The following is a 14,971-nucleotide window of genomic DNA, read 5'->3' as shown; positions in this document are numbered from 1 at the left end:
AACCACAGGTTCTAGTCCAAATGGCTGGATCCCCCAAGAGTGGTGCCCCCTGTGGGTCAGAGCAAAGGTCAATAATTGATGCTGATCCTCTGTTATCATGGCTGGGTCAAAGACCTGGACCTCCCAAACTAACAGCCACATGGACTGCAGTTCACCACCACCACCACCTTCTTCTCACGGGCAACGAAGATTAACAATAAGTGTCAACCTTGCCTGAGGCGGGGCCCACACCCAAGAACTTATACACCAAAACACTCACCTTTGTTAAGTGGGAATGGAAATGACAGTAATCAAAGGACGTCCACTTATTGAGAAAGGAGGTACATTTTTATTTAGCTTACACTAGCAATTTTCCACACACAACCATTCTTTTTAACTTTGCAGCAAATGAGGGGGCTTCGCCCTCCAGCTGTTGATCGGCAATAAGATGTGGAGGCTATTGAGCTCACCCTTTTAATATTCCTCTCGTTCTTCAAGCTGTTCATTGACAGCCTCCTGTGGGATGAATCCATCATCAATGGAGTAGAGCACTTTCTCCACCTGTTGAATCAGTACACTGTCTTCCTGCTGATTCTCTTGACAGATCACCTCAATGTTCCTTAACTTTCCAAAGTAAAAGTCTCTTTCCTTCTCCAGCTCCACCAGGTCGGCCTTTAGGCTTTTCACCTGCTCGGCCAGTTCAGCCACGTGCGTGTCCCCATTTCCCGACATGCTGGACCGCTCCGTTGCACTCTTTTGCACGGGACCCGGTGCTGCTGCCGCGCCACCACCTTTCGGGGCCGCCTTGGAGCGCAGCAAATAGGTGCCCGAGGAGGACGACCGCAGGGCCTTCTTGTCCAGGGCAGTGGTGCTGGCACTGCACTGGCCCGTGGCAGCACTCAGCGTGCTGAGCGTCTTCTTGGGCTTGTTGAAGACCGGGCTGTGAGTGGTGGGTGCTGGGCCGGCCTCCTGTCCCTGACGGGCTGCCAGTGCATCATAGGGCTTGCCGTCGTAGTTGGCGTCAAAGAACCGCCTGAACCACTGAAGGAACTCAAAGTTATCCTGGAACTTGCCTTTCATCAGCTTGTCCACCGCGATGATCTTGTCCACCTCCATCTTCTTGAAGGCTGCCTGCAGCAGTTTGAAGTTCTGGATGTACTCGTGCTCCAGCCTGGCCAGAAATTTCACTTTCTTTAGGATGATGGAGCCGGGGAAGAGCATGTCCATGAACTGGCAGTAGGCCACACCCGAGCACAGCTGCTCAATCTTCGTGTAGTTCAACTGAAGCGAGTCATTGACCCAGGCCAACATGTTGTGTCGACTCAGATTGTCGCTCGTCGAAGACGTTAAATAAACGTTGACAGCCATTGGATTTTAATTTTGTTTCCACACAACTCTTTTGCCTCCCCTCACGTTTTTTTTTCCTCCCCCTTGCTGTTTTTTTTTTGTTTCTCTCCAAGTTGAGCTGCAGGTGACTCCTTACAGTGACCTAATCATTATGTCATAATAAGGATAGTTAAATACGTTACTGGGTACTGTCCCAGTATAGTTACAAATAGGTAGTTTTAAAAAGAAACTAATTGCATTCAACATCTGTTGTTTTAAATGGAGTCAGAGATCCCGTGAAGTCTCTCAGGAATGTTAGCAGGTAAGGATGGCAGATTTCCTTCCTGAAACCAAATGGGTTTTCACAATAAACAATAATAGCTTGATGGTCACCATTAGTGAGACTTAGGAGGCGTGGTCGCATCCCTGCCTCTGAGCTAGGATCTCCGGGTTTGAATCCCACCTCAGGACTTGATGGCCAAGGAAGATGTGTTTATAGTGTGGCCAAACAGGTTTGAGCCTCAATCTGCAAATCCTTCCAACAGGTCAAGGGCTGGAGGTAAGAGCAGAGAGACTCCTGGTCAACCATGCCTTGATGTAGAGTGGCGCCCATCAAGTTTGAATTTTCTGGTGACAGACTAGTGACCTGTGTTAGGAGAAACTAGCTATGGAAGCAGACAAAGGAGAATTGGAATTAATGAGACTAGCTTTCCATTGCAGATTTTATTAATTGAATATATATTCTGCCAACTGCTGTCTTGGGATTTGAACCCATCTTCCCAGGGAATCGGCCTGGGCATCTGGATTACTAGTCCTGGGACATTACCACTACACCACCATCCTCCTGTTGGGGAAGTGTAATCTGGATGATTGCATGCCGCTTACTGAGCCTGTCTGAGCTTCCTTTCATCGAAGGGTTCTGTGACAGGTCAGACATCTCTCCCAATTTTCCACTCTGCGCAGTTTTCCCAGATGATATTAATGGAAAAAGTTGAGAAAGGTGAACTTCTAGTCGAACATCTTTTAGAGAAGTACGTTTCAGCAGGTGATGTGCTCAGCCAATCAATGGAAATGATCTTTGGTGCAAAGAAATGTCAAGGAGGAACCCAATGCCGTTAACCCTTGGAGGCCTTCATTGAAATCACTATTACCAGCAGGATCGATTAGCATCAGGATTTCAAATAACATTCTAAACGCTAGAGCTGTCACAATGACTGGAAACATTCCATTGTTTTAGAAACCAAAGGCAGTTCTTAAAGACATGTGACCAAAAGACATACGAATCCAGTAAGACTGAGCAGACGCACATCAGATCGCTCTCCTCCAGAACTTCGCCAAACAGGCACTTTGAGTCGGAATTAGCCCAAGTATTCGGTAGCATCCCACCCACAACTAAGAAAGGGAAAGGACAGAATCATCATGCCAGCAAACGGGAGCTCGAGAGGCTGCAGAGATGGTAGGAGCAGAGGGAAGTCCACGAGCAACGGGTGGATGAGTCGGCAAACCCATGAGGTGGGCGGTCCTCAGCCATCCTGGAGAGAGGGAGATCGACGACCCGAACAACAACATCCCCCACCCTGCCACCTGGAGATGGATGGTGACGTTTCTGACAAAAGAACTGACAGTGATAAGGGAGGCAATAAAGGTGGAAATCCAGGTGGCGGTCAAGGTGGCATTATCAGAGGCATTGGTCGCCATGCAGACGACGATCGATGGACTGGGGAAGAAGGTGGCGGTGCAGGGGAAGGCAATCCTCAAGCTGGAGAAGGCATCAATGGAGCAGAGTGACAGGGTTGTTGCTCTGGAGGCCGAGATCAAAAGGTTGGTGGCAACCCAGGGGCAGCTTGAAAGGGAAAGTCGAGGACCAGGAGAATAGGTCACAGCGGCAGAATATCCGGGTTGTGGGCCTGCCAAGGGAATCGAGGGCAGGGACCCAGGTGGCCCAAATTCTGGGCAACCTAGTCGGGAGGGACAGCTTCCCCAATCCGCTGGAGATCGACAGGGTGCACAGATCCCTCCAGCTGAAGCCCAAAGCGGGGGATCAACCAAGGGCGATAATTGCAAAACTGAATCGCTGTCCGGATCGTGATATTGGTGGAAATTGTTTACAGCATCGATGATGGCCAGTCCTTCCTTTTTGATTGTGGCATAATTTTGCTCTGCTTCTGAGAGGGTCCTTGAGGCAAAGGCAATTGATCATTCTGATCCGTCCACCATCTTGTCATAGAATGTACAGTGCAGAAGGAGGCCATTCGGCCCATCGAGTCTGCACCGGCTCTTGGAAAGAGCACCCTACCCAAGGTCCACAGCTCCACCCTATCCCCATAACCCAGTAACCCCACCCAACACTAAGGGCAATTTTGGACACTAAGGGCAATTTATCATGGCCAATCCACCTAACCTGCACATCTTTGGACTGTGGGAGGAATCAAGAGCACCTGGAGGAAACCCACGCACACACGGGGAGAATTTGCAGCCTCCGCACTGACAGTGACCCAAGCCGGGAATCAAACCTGGGACCCTGGAGCTGTGAAGCAATTGTGCTATCCACAATGCTACCGTGCTGCTAGAACAGCCCGTATCCCATATGGCAAGGCATCGATTGTCAAAACAATTGGCTTCTCTGAGCAGTAATGAACTAAGAGGTTTGAAGATTGAAAGGTTTGTATTACCAAGCAGAAAGCTTCCTCTGCTGCTCCCTCCATTGCCAATATTATTGTTTCCTTAATAACTGGCGCCAATGTTGTGGCCAGGTTTGGAATGAACTTGCCATTGTAGTTTTTTTTAATAAATTTAGAATAGCCAATTATTTTTCTTTTCCAATTAAGGGGCAATGTAGCATAGCCAATCCACCTAACCAGCACATAGAACATAGAACATAGAACAGTACAGCACAGAACAGGCCCTTCGGCCCTCGATGTTGTGCCGAACAATGATCACCCCACTTAAACCCACGTAACCCGTATACCCGTAACCCAACAATCCCCCCATTAACCTTACACTACGGGCAATTTAACATGGCCAATCCACCTAACCCGCACATCTTTGGACTGTGGGAGGAAACCGGAGCACCCGGAGGAAACCCACGCACACACGGGGAGGACGTGCAGACTCCACACAGACAGTGACCCAGCCGGGAATCGAACCTGGGACCCTGGAGCTGTGAAGCATTGATGCTAACCACCATGCTACCGTGAGGCCCCATCTTTGGGTTGTGGGGGTGAAACCCACGCAGACATCCAGCAGAGGGCAGCAGAGCAGAGCTTCTGATTGGCTGTTCTGGGGAGATTTGCATACGTGCAGTGCGGTCAGCGTAAGTTGAAGGTGCACCTGCATCAGTGACCCGAGGAGTTTGACGGAAGGTGAGCATCCAGCAGAGGGCAGCAGAGCAGAGCTTCTGATTGGCTGTTCTGGGGAGATTTGCATACGTGCAGTGCGGTCAGCGTAAGTTGAAGGTGCACCTGCATCAGTGACCCGAGGAGTTTGACGGAAGGTGAGCATCCAGCAGAGGGCAGCAGAGCAGAGCTTCTGATTGGCTGTTCTGGGGAGATTTGCATACGTGCAGTGCGGTCAGCGTAAGTTGAAGGTGCACCTGCATCAGTGACCCGAGGAGTTTGACGGAAGGTGAGCATCCAGCAGAGGGCAGCAGAGCAGAGCTTCTGATTGGCTGTTCCGGGGAGATTTGCATACGTGCAGTGCGGTCAGCGTAAGTTGAAGGTGCACCTGCATCAGTGACCCGAGGAGTTTGACGGAAGGTGAGCATCCAGCAGAGGGCAGCAGAGCAGAGCTTCTGATTGGCTGTTCTGGGGAGATTTGCATACGTGCAGTGCGGTCAGCGTAAGTTGAAGGTGCACCTGCATCAGTGACCCGAGGAGTTTGACGGAAGGTGAGCATCCAGCAGAGGGCAGCAGAGCAGAGCTTCTGATTGGCTGTTCTGGGGAGATTTGCATACGTGCAGTGCGGTCAGCGTAAGTTGAAGGTGCACCTGCATCAGTGACCCGAGGAGTTTGACGGAAGGTGAGCATCCAGCAGAGGGCAGCAGAGCAGAGCTTCTGATTGGCTGTTCCGGGGAGATTTGCATACGTGCAGTGCGGTCAGCGTAAGTTGAAGGTGGTTTGTGAAGGGGCTGTTCTCGAGTGACAGCTTTACCCGAAACACTACTTACGTAGTGTCTCCCACCCATCCTCCTCCTCTAACCAAAAAAAAAAAAAAAAAAGCTCTGTCCATTGGATTGCTAAACTAACAAGTTTTTTATTTTTTTTATTTTTCAGTAGTTGGGAAGTTAGTTCAGTGGGAATGGAGGCTAGGGCAGTTGAATGTTCCTCCTGCAGAATGTGGGAGGAAAGGGTCACCTCTAGTGTCCCTTCTGACTACATCTGCGGGAAGTGCACCCAACTCCAGCTCCTCGAGAGCCGCATTAGGGACCTGGAGCTGGAGCTGGATGAACTTCGGATCATTCGGGAGGCGGAGGAGGTTATTGAGAGGAGTTATAGGGAGGTAGTCACACCTCAGGTAAAAGAAGAAAGTAGATGGGTTACCGTCAGGGGAGGGAGAGGGAACCGGCAGGCAGTGCAGGGATCCCCTGTGGTCGTTCCCCTCTATAACAAGTATACCGTTTTGGATACTGTTGTGGGGGACGACTTACCAGGGGTAAGCAATAGGGTGCAGGTCTCTGGCACAGAGTCTGTCCCTGTTGCTCAGAAGGGAAGGGAGAAGAGGAACAGAGCACTTGTCATTGGGGACTCCATAGTTAGAGGAACAGACAGGAGGTTCTGTGGGAACGAAAGAGACTCACGGTTGGTGTGTTGCCTCCCAGGTGCCAGGGTTCGTGATGTCTCTGATCGTGTTTTTGGGATCCTTAAGGGGGAGGGGGAGCAGCCCCAAGTCGTGGTCCACATAGGTACCAACGACATAGGTAGGAAGAGAGATGGGGATTTGAGACAGAAATTCAGGGAGCTAGGGTGGAAGCTGAGAGCTAGAACAAACAGAGTTGTTATCTCTGGGTTGTTACCCGTGCCACGTGCTAGTGAAGTGAGAAATAAGGAGAGAGAGGAGTTGAACACGTGGCTACAGGGATGGTGCAGGATGGAGGGTTTTGGTTTCCTGGATAATTGGGGCTCATTCTGGGGTAGGTGGGACCTCTACAAACAGGATGGTCTTCACCTGAACCAGAGGGGTACCAATATCCTGGGGGGGAGATTTGCTAGTGCTCTTCGGGGGGGTTTAAACTAATTCAGCAGGGGGATGGGAACCTAAATTGTAGTCCCAGTGTACAGGATGTTGAGAGTAGTGAGGTCAGGGATAGGGTTAAAAGTTCGAAAGAGGGCACCGGCAAGCAGGACGCTGGTTTGAAGTGTGTCTACTTCAACGCCAGGAGCATCCGGAATAAGGTGGGTGAGCTTGCAGCATGGGTTGGTACCTGGGATCTCGATGTTGTGGCGATTTCGGAGACATGGGTAGAGCAGGGACAGGAATGGTTGTTGCAGGTTCCAGGATTTAGATGTTTCTGTAAGAACAGAGAAGATGGTAAAAGAGGGGGGGGTGTGGCATTGTTAATCAAGGAAAGTATTACGGCGGTAGAAAGGACGCTTGAGGACTCGTCTACTGAGGCAGTATGGGCCGAGGTTAGGAACAGTAGAGGAGAGGTCACCCTGTTGGGAGTTGTCTATAGACCTCCGAATAGTCCCAGAGATGTAGAGGAAAGGATTGGAAAGATGATTCTTGACAGGAGCGAGAGTAACAGGGTAGTTGTTATGGGGGACTTTAACTTTCCAAATATTGACTGGAAATACTATAGTTCGAGTACTATAGATGGGTCAGTTTTTGTGCAGTGTGTGCAGGAGGGTTTTCTGACACAGTATGTAGACAGGCCAACAAGGGGCGAGGCCACATTGGATTTGGTACTGGGTAATGAACCCGGCCAGGTGTTAGATTTAGATGTAGGTGAGCACTTTGGTGATAGTGATCACAACTCGGTTATGTTTACTTTAGCAATGGGCAGGGATAGGTATATACCGCAAGGCAAGAATTATAGCTGGGGGAAAGGCAATTATGATGCTATTCGGCAAGATTTAGGAGGTATAGGATGGGGAAGGAAACTGCAGGGGATGGGTACAATCGAAATGTGGAGCTTTTTCAAGGAACAGCTACTGCGTGTCCTTGATAAGTATGTACCTGTCAGGCAGGGAGGAAGTTGTCGAGCAAGGGAGCCGTGGTTTACTAAGGAAGTTGAAGCACTTGTCAAGAGGAAGAAGAAGGCTTATGTTAGGATGAGACATGAAGGCTCAGTTAGGGCACTTGAGAGTTACAAGTTAGCCAGGAAGGACCTAAAGGGAGAGTTAAGAAGAGCGAGGAGAGGACACGAAAAGTCGTTGGCGGATAGGATCAAGGAAAACCCTAAGGCTTTCTATAGGTATATCAGGAACAAAAGAATGACTCGAGTAAGATTAGGGCCAATCAAGGATAGTAGTGGAAAGTTGTGTGTGGAATCAGAGGAGATAGGGGAAGCATTAAATGGATATTTTTCGTCAGTGTTTACACTGGAGAAAGACAATGTTGTCGAGGAGAACACTCAGGTTCAGTCGACCAGGCTAGATGGAATTGAGGTTCAAAAGGAGGAGGTGTTAGCAATTTTAGAAAATGTCAAAATAGATAAGTCCCCTGGGCCAGATGGGATTTATCCTAGGATTCTCTGGGAAGCCAGGGAGGAGATTGCAGAGCCTTTGTCCTTGATCTTTATGTCGTCTTTGTCGACAGGAATAGTGCCGGAAGACTGGAGGATAGCAAATGTTGTACCCTTGTTCAAGAAGGGGAGTAGAGACAACCCTGGTAATTATAGACCTGTGAGCCTTACTTCGGTTGTGGGTAAAATGTTGGAAAAGGTTATAAGAGATAGGGTTTATAATCATCTTGAAAAGAACAAGTTGATTAGCGATACTCAACACGGTTTTGTGAAGGGTAGGTCATGTCTCACAAACCTTATTGAGTTTTTTGAGAAGGTGACCAAACAGGTGGATCAGGGTAAAGCTGTTGATGTGGTGTATATGGATTTCAGTAAGGCGTTTGATAAGGTTCCCCACGGTAGGCTATTGCAGAAAATAAGGAAGTATGGAATTGAAGGTGATTTAGCGGTTTGGATCAGTAATTGGCTAGCTGAAAGAAGACAGAGGGTGGTGGTTGATGGCAAATGTTCATCCTGGAGTTCAGTTACTAGTGGTGTACCGCAAGGATCTGTTTTGGGGCCACTGCTGTTTGTCATTTTTATAAATGACCTGGAAGAGGGTGTAGAAGGATGGGTTAGTAAATTTGCAGATGACACGAAGGTCGGTGGAGTTGTGGATAGTGCTGAAGGATGTTATAGGATACAGAGGGACATAGATAAGCTGCAGAGCTGGGCTGAGAGGTGGCAGATGGAGTTTAATGCGGAAAAGTGTGAGGTGGTTCACTTTGGAAGGAGTAACAGGAATGCAGAGTACTGGGCTAATGGCAAGATTCTTGGTAGTGTAGATGAACAGAGAGATCTCGGCATCCAGGTACATAAATCCCTGAAAGTTGCCACCCAGGTTAATAGGGCTGTTAAGAAGGCATATGGTGTGCTAGCCTTTATAAGCAGGGGGATTGAGTTTCGGAACCACAAGGTCATGCTGCAGCTGTACATAACTCTGGTGCGGCCACACCTGGAGTACTGCGTGCAGTTCTGGTCACCACATTATAGGAAGGATGTGGAAGCTTTGGAAAGGGTTCAGAGGAGATTTACTAGGATGTTGCCTGGTATGGAGGGAAGGTCTTACGAGGAAAGGCTCAGGGAATTGAGGTTGTTTTCGTTAGAGAGGAGAAGGCTGAGAGGTGACTTAATAGAGACATATAAGATAGTCAGAGGGTTAGATAGGGTGGACAGTGAGAGTCTTTTTCCTCGGATGGTGATGACCAACACGAGGGGACATAGCTTTAAATTGAGGGGTGAGAGATATAGGACAGATGTCAGAGGCAGTTTCTTTACTCAGAGAGTAGTAGGGGTGTGGAACGCCCTGCCTGCAATAGTAGTAGACTCGCCAACTTTAAGGGCATTTAAGTGGTCACTGGATAGACATATGGATGAAAATGGAATAGTGTAGGTCAGATAGGCTTCAGATGGTTTCACAGGTCGGCGCAACATCGAGGGCCGAAGGGCCCGTACTGCGCTGTAGTGTTCTATGTTCTATGTTCTATGACAGGGGAAGAATGTGCAAACTCTGCACGGACAGTGACCCAGGGCCGTGATTTGAACCCGAGTCCTCAGCCCTGCAGTCCAAATACTAACTAATGCGCCACATGCCGCCCTTGTCATTGTAGTTTACCATTCCCACGAAAGGTTTCAGCTCAGCCACTTTCCTGGGTGCTGGGACCTCTTATATGGCTTTGACCTTTTCTTCAAGTAGGTGTAAACCCGTAGCATCCACTCAGAACCCCAAGTATGTGACTTCTGTCACATGGAAGATACATTTCTCACGTTTATGGTGGACTCCAGCATCCCTGAACCTCTTCCAAACTTGACATGTGATCTTTGTGTGTGACTAAAGTGACTGAAACATCGCCTTGGTAGATCATCACTTTTGGGATACACTTAAAGGCTTTTTCCATGTGTGCTGAATATAGTTTTTTTTTAATATATATATATTGTATTGTGTGTCTGTTGCAGTAATATTATTAAAATAACTTAGGTTAAGGTATCCTGCTATGTCTGCTAAAACTATGATTAAGGCTGTAACAGCTAGGCAGACTGTGATGTTACTCATGGGAGGGGCCGGGCCTGTTTTTAGTTTTGTCTTCCGTCCTGCCCCAATGTTGGATGTTTTTATTTTCATTTTTAGAGTTCTGCTCTACATTCTGAGGAAAGGGGGTCTGTTTCTCAGACTCACTTCTGAAAGCTTCTCCCCCAAGACTTTGTGAATAAATCTGTAAGCCACTGACTTTTAACTTTATTAATAAAGTGACATTTGTCCTGTGTGGTGGATTTTGCTTAATTGAAATTTTGGAAGTCGATGAGAAAGTAAGTTTAAAGACCTTTCTTTATTTTTTGCTTTGGAACTGTTTAACTGTTAACTGTTTTCTGTTTGGATGTTAACGGGGTTGATCCTGTGTTAATAATTATGTTTGTTTTAATATAAATGTTCTCTAGTTGTCAGTGGAATCACTCTTGGAGTGAAATATCTTTTCCTCACAATTTGCAAATTGAAAAATTGTTAGGGCCATAGAATCGCTACAGTGCAGAAGGAGGCCATTTGGTCCATCGAGTCTGCACTGACCCTCTTAAAGCACACCTTACCTAGTGTCATGGGAATGTCACTTTAAGAAATGTTTGTCTTCTCAAGTGGCTGCAGTGATGTCAGTGTGTGGGTGGAGCTCGGATCCGGCTCTGCTTTTTACTTTTGTTTTGAGCTGGAAACTGTTTTTGGCCCTGAATTTTAGTTTCGTTTTCAGTTGGAGAGCTGCATTCAAACCAAGGAGGTGTATTTTGGTCTCTCTCTCTGCATGCGAAAGAATGTCTCCAGATCACTTAATGATTTCAAAGTAATACCTGTTTCTGTAAGGAATGCAAACCTACTGTCTTTGTTAAAAAGGCTCTTTGACTTATGGATGTTGTTACGAAAGTTACTAAGTGTTACCCATAGAGTACTGTATCTTTGGGGTTGGTAGTTGATAAGATGTTACTGTGTGTTTATAAAATGTTAACTGGATTCATAGAATAAACACTGTTTTGTTTAAAAATACTTTTAGATCTGTGTTGCATCAGACCTGTAAAGTGGGCCCTTGTGCCCCCCATAACCAAAATCTATTAAAAGCTGTCGGTCAGTTGAACACCATGATATACTTTGGTGTTCTCTAAACCTGGCCTATAATACTTGGGCATTTTCACAATAACTTTATTGCAGTGTAATGCAAACCTACTTGTGACACTAATAAAAATTATTATTACCGGTACAGGCTTGGAGGGCCTGTTCCTGTGCTGTATTGTTCTTTGTTCTTTGCTAATCTTGTGTTCATAGTCCTCGCATATTCTTATTGATTGCTCTGGCAGGGCTGCCCATTTGGAAAATTCCCCTAGTTCCCCCAATCACTTTAGCTCAGCTTCGACCTTTTGATACAGGGCATAAGGGGCAGGTCTGGTCCTAAAAAAAACATACATGTCAAGCCTGGATAGACATACGCCTGGCCTTCACACCCTTGATCTGACCTAACTCATTGCGGAACACGTCTTCGCATCTTCACAGGACATCTTGAAAACCGCTGTTTGAGACTTTAAAGATTTCCAGACAATTTAGTTTAATTTGCTGCAAGCAGTTCCATCCCATCAGGCTTGGTCTGTGCCCCTCTATGACAATCAAAGGCAGCTGGGTTTCTTGCTCTTTGTAAGCTCCTGGCATTGGTGACCGCAAGGACTTTTAGCATTTCTCCCTTATCCAGATTCAGGGGCTGAGTCCCTTCTCGAATATAATCAAACGTCTGCCCCCTACAACCGTAACCGATACTCCGGTATCGATCTCCATCTTCAAATGTCTTCCGTTCACTTTCAGAATTATTTTGATTGGGACTGTCTTATTTACTTTGATGACATTCAGACGGTACATTGCGTGTTCCTCCTCAGAGCTCTTTCCACTTGATTCAGTGGTGCCGTGTATTGCTGCAGCTGCTCTGTTTTTTTGAATTGCCGTGCTCTGCCTTGCGCGGCAATGTGACTGGGTATGGCCTCTTCGGTTATAACGGAAATGCACAAACACGTGTAGCCATCTAAGATTGCCACCTGCAAAGGACCATGGGAATTATGGCCAACGCAGGACTCAGACTGATACACAGCCTATGTGTATCTAAAACAGAGGTAACCAGACCTGATCGAAAGCCCCGCTCGTTTGCATTTTAATGGCCCATTTTCCCAGGACAATAGAACTCCAATCAAGAAACCACAGCCACAGACTGATCGGCACCACTCCCTTTACTCAGAGAGCCCAACTGCCAAGGTCAATGACCGCTAAGAACCCGCCCAGCTACCAAGGCATCCGCCCCTTTATAGACCAAAATCGAAGACAGTGATCAGAACCCTGTCGAACCATTGGGTCCAAGGTTAAGGACCGCCCCAAAGAGCGTGAAATCCCAGAGGGATAAAAGAGAGCACAGCCATGTGTTCTGTCTCTTTCGGATCCGGCCTGTGCCAAACCAATTGTAGCAGGAACAGACAGCCAAGTTCAATACCAACGTTATCCATTTTCACAGGGCCGGTCGCCCTGAAGTTAAGTATAGGCTATTGTAGCTAATAGGTGTAGTTTAACTTGCAGTAGATATTGTGTTTGCATGTCGAGGTAACTCTTGTGTATGTAAATAAACCATCTGTTGAACTAACTAACTGGTTGTGTGGTCATTTCATCGATATAAGGGAAGGCTTGTGGTTCACCAACATTATCATTAATATTAGCAACAGATTAGCACCACTGTTGGGATCAAAACGGGCAACACTCGCGACAATGGAAAGCTTCCTGGGGCTGATCTCCTCCGCATTGAAAGCAATCCACCTCTGTCTTGGGCTGATGGACCATTCTTTTCCCTGTTCTCTGACTTCGATGCGGTGCCGAGGACGTGTCTGGTTCTCCGCTGTGCCTGTTGGCCCTGCGGCCATACCGCCACAAAATTGATTCACTTCCCCTTCTGAAAGGCTTTGAAGCTCAGATGCACCTCCATCGCCTGAGCTATGGGTTTTTAACGACAATCAGCAATGGTTTCTAGGTCACCATTATTGAGACTGTTGTGGCTCCAGACAATACACTGGAGATTCCCAGTAACAACAAAGGCTGTTTATAAACAGTGGACAGAGGCAACTCTGTACAGGTACAGAGCAACAGGGCTTGACTCTCCAGCTCTGGGGTCCATACCGCCTGGGGCCCGCTCCCTGGGACTCATGTCTTCTTGCTATTGGTCAGAGTTTGTGAGGACCGCAAATCCCGTACGCTTAAAGGGGCTGTGCTACCACAATTAATGCTCCAGATAATTAATTGATTTTAAATTCCACCAGCCGCTTTTGTGAGATCTGAACCCTCATTCCCAGAGCATTCGCCAGGACCACTGGATCATTAGTCCAGTGACGTTATCACTAGATCACTGTCTCCCCTACCAGCAGAACCTTTGCACCTCACCTTAACAAAGGTCCAGTATTCAGTATTCCTGGGCGTGTCCAAGGAGAATACAATGGAGGTGAAATCCATATTTTCCAGGACGTTGGAACAGAAGTAAGCTGTTCAGCTTGTACGGCCTGCTCCATTGCTCAGTTAGTTTGTGGGTAATCTGTGGGTCAACCCATTTTTCCAGCCTTCACTATATGTCTAAACTCCGATTGACTCAGTTTGCTTTACCTTTGCGGGAGTGTTCCAGATATCAACTGCCCAATGGGCACAAAGTGCTTCCTGATGTCCCCTTACTTGAGTAATCCCACCAGGTTGGCACTGCCAAGGGGCAGGGTCTGAAAAGGGTAGTGCCTGAATGGGGTGGGCTTGAAAGGGTGCATGAAGGCGGGCAGGGCATCTGGTGGCATCATAGTGGGGTATCACTCACCTGTGGAGGGGGGTGCTGGTAACGGCGATTGGGGGAAGGTCCTGATGTCGCGTGAAGGTGGGGGGGGGTGTGAAGGGAGACACAATGGGAGGGCCCCTATGTCCTGTTATGTATTGTAACCAATGCTTCTATGTGTAGTATGTCACATGATTGCACGGTGACATCATCAGAGGCACTTGGGAGATATTCCCTCTCTTCCATCTTAGACTGTGAGCAAGCAACCCCTCTGTAAATAAACTCTGACAACTAGTTAAGTAACTAATAACATCAGCCGAGGCCAGGCTAACTCAAAAACTTGAACAAAAAGAAGTTGCTGCCACGGGGTACAATGCCAGCATCCCAGCCTGGGACCATCGAGAACACCGGTCTGGGTTACACATTTCCCACCGGTGAGTCCCTATTGGACAAGCCTCCATCAGAATTTTTGCATTCGAGGCCACCGGAAGTCTTAGACTTTGACAATGGTACAGCCTTCACTGGTACTCCACAAATCCCACGGGAGATCTATTGATGATTCCCCATGATCCCTCCCCACTCAAGCCTGTTTCATCCCGGTGCTCCCATGTCAACGAGGTCTCTTCAGGTTCCTTGCGTTTGGCCTTGAATCTGGGACAAGTGGAGCCGGCTCGGGAGGTGTAAAATGGACAGTGGCCTTCACTTCCTCAGAGAGCGTCTGCGGGTCACCGGCATGGGTAGGTCATCAGTACTGGCCACCGGCGGCAAACCCGCCTACTCGGCCTCCATGGCAGAATCTGAGTCTTCACTATCGGGGAGACGAGCATAGTGTACCTCATGGGCTGTAGCCCTGTGCCAGCAATGGCCACAACTGGGAACGGAGATGTGGTTTTGGCAGGAGTGGGCTCCCTACTTCTAAGGTGGTCCAGGTGCTTCCTCAGGACTTTCCCTTGGACCTTCACCTTGTAGAAGATGGGCCCCATCTTTTCTAGTATAACTGCAGGGACTCAGCTGGAGCCATCTCTGACGTTCCACACGTGGACAGTCTTGAACACGCTCAGGTACTGTGGCATTGTGATTTATTTTTTGATCCTCCTGTTTGGACTCCAAATTTGAACATAGCAGGTTCAACCTG

General features: G+C 48.0%; 1 protein-coding gene and 1 long non-coding RNA gene across 2 annotated transcripts in view; one reads left to right on the top strand and one right to left on the bottom strand.

The window, feature by feature from the left end:
- Nucleotides 1-305: 305 nt before the first annotated feature.
- LOC119975253 (microtubule-associated protein RP/EB family member 1-like) lies at nt 306-1,437 on the bottom strand. Its single transcript, XM_038814937.1, has one exon. The coding sequence runs from the start codon at nt 1,345-1,347 to the stop codon at nt 454-456; it is 894 nt and encodes a 297-aa protein (XP_038670865.1). The 5' UTR covers nt 1,348-1,437; the 3' UTR covers nt 306-453.
- Nucleotides 1,438-1,445: 8 nt separating this feature from the next.
- LOC119975254 overlaps nt 1,446-14,971 on the top strand; it is a 31,452-nt gene continuing 17,926 nt past the window's right edge. Inside the window, exon 1 of the long non-coding RNA XR_005462697.1 lies at nt 1,446-1,627. This is a non-coding gene — a long non-coding RNA (uncharacterized LOC119975254). The remainder of the gene's footprint in view (nt 1,628-14,971) is intronic.

This window comes from Scyliorhinus canicula, chromosome 12, assembly GCF_902713615.1.
Source record: "Scyliorhinus canicula chromosome 12, sScyCan1.1, whole genome shotgun sequence".
NCBI lineage: Eukaryota > Metazoa > Chordata > Chondrichthyes > Carcharhiniformes > Scyliorhinidae > Scyliorhinus > Scyliorhinus canicula.
The sequence above is the reverse complement of the archived record's forward strand: the minus strand, read 5'-3'. Positions and strand labels throughout refer to the sequence as shown.

Coding starts and splice junctions, on each gene's coding strand:
- LOC119975253 (XM_038814937.1), bottom strand. CDS start 1,347: ATGGCTGTCAACGTTTATTTAACGTCTTCGACGAGCGACAATCTGAGT.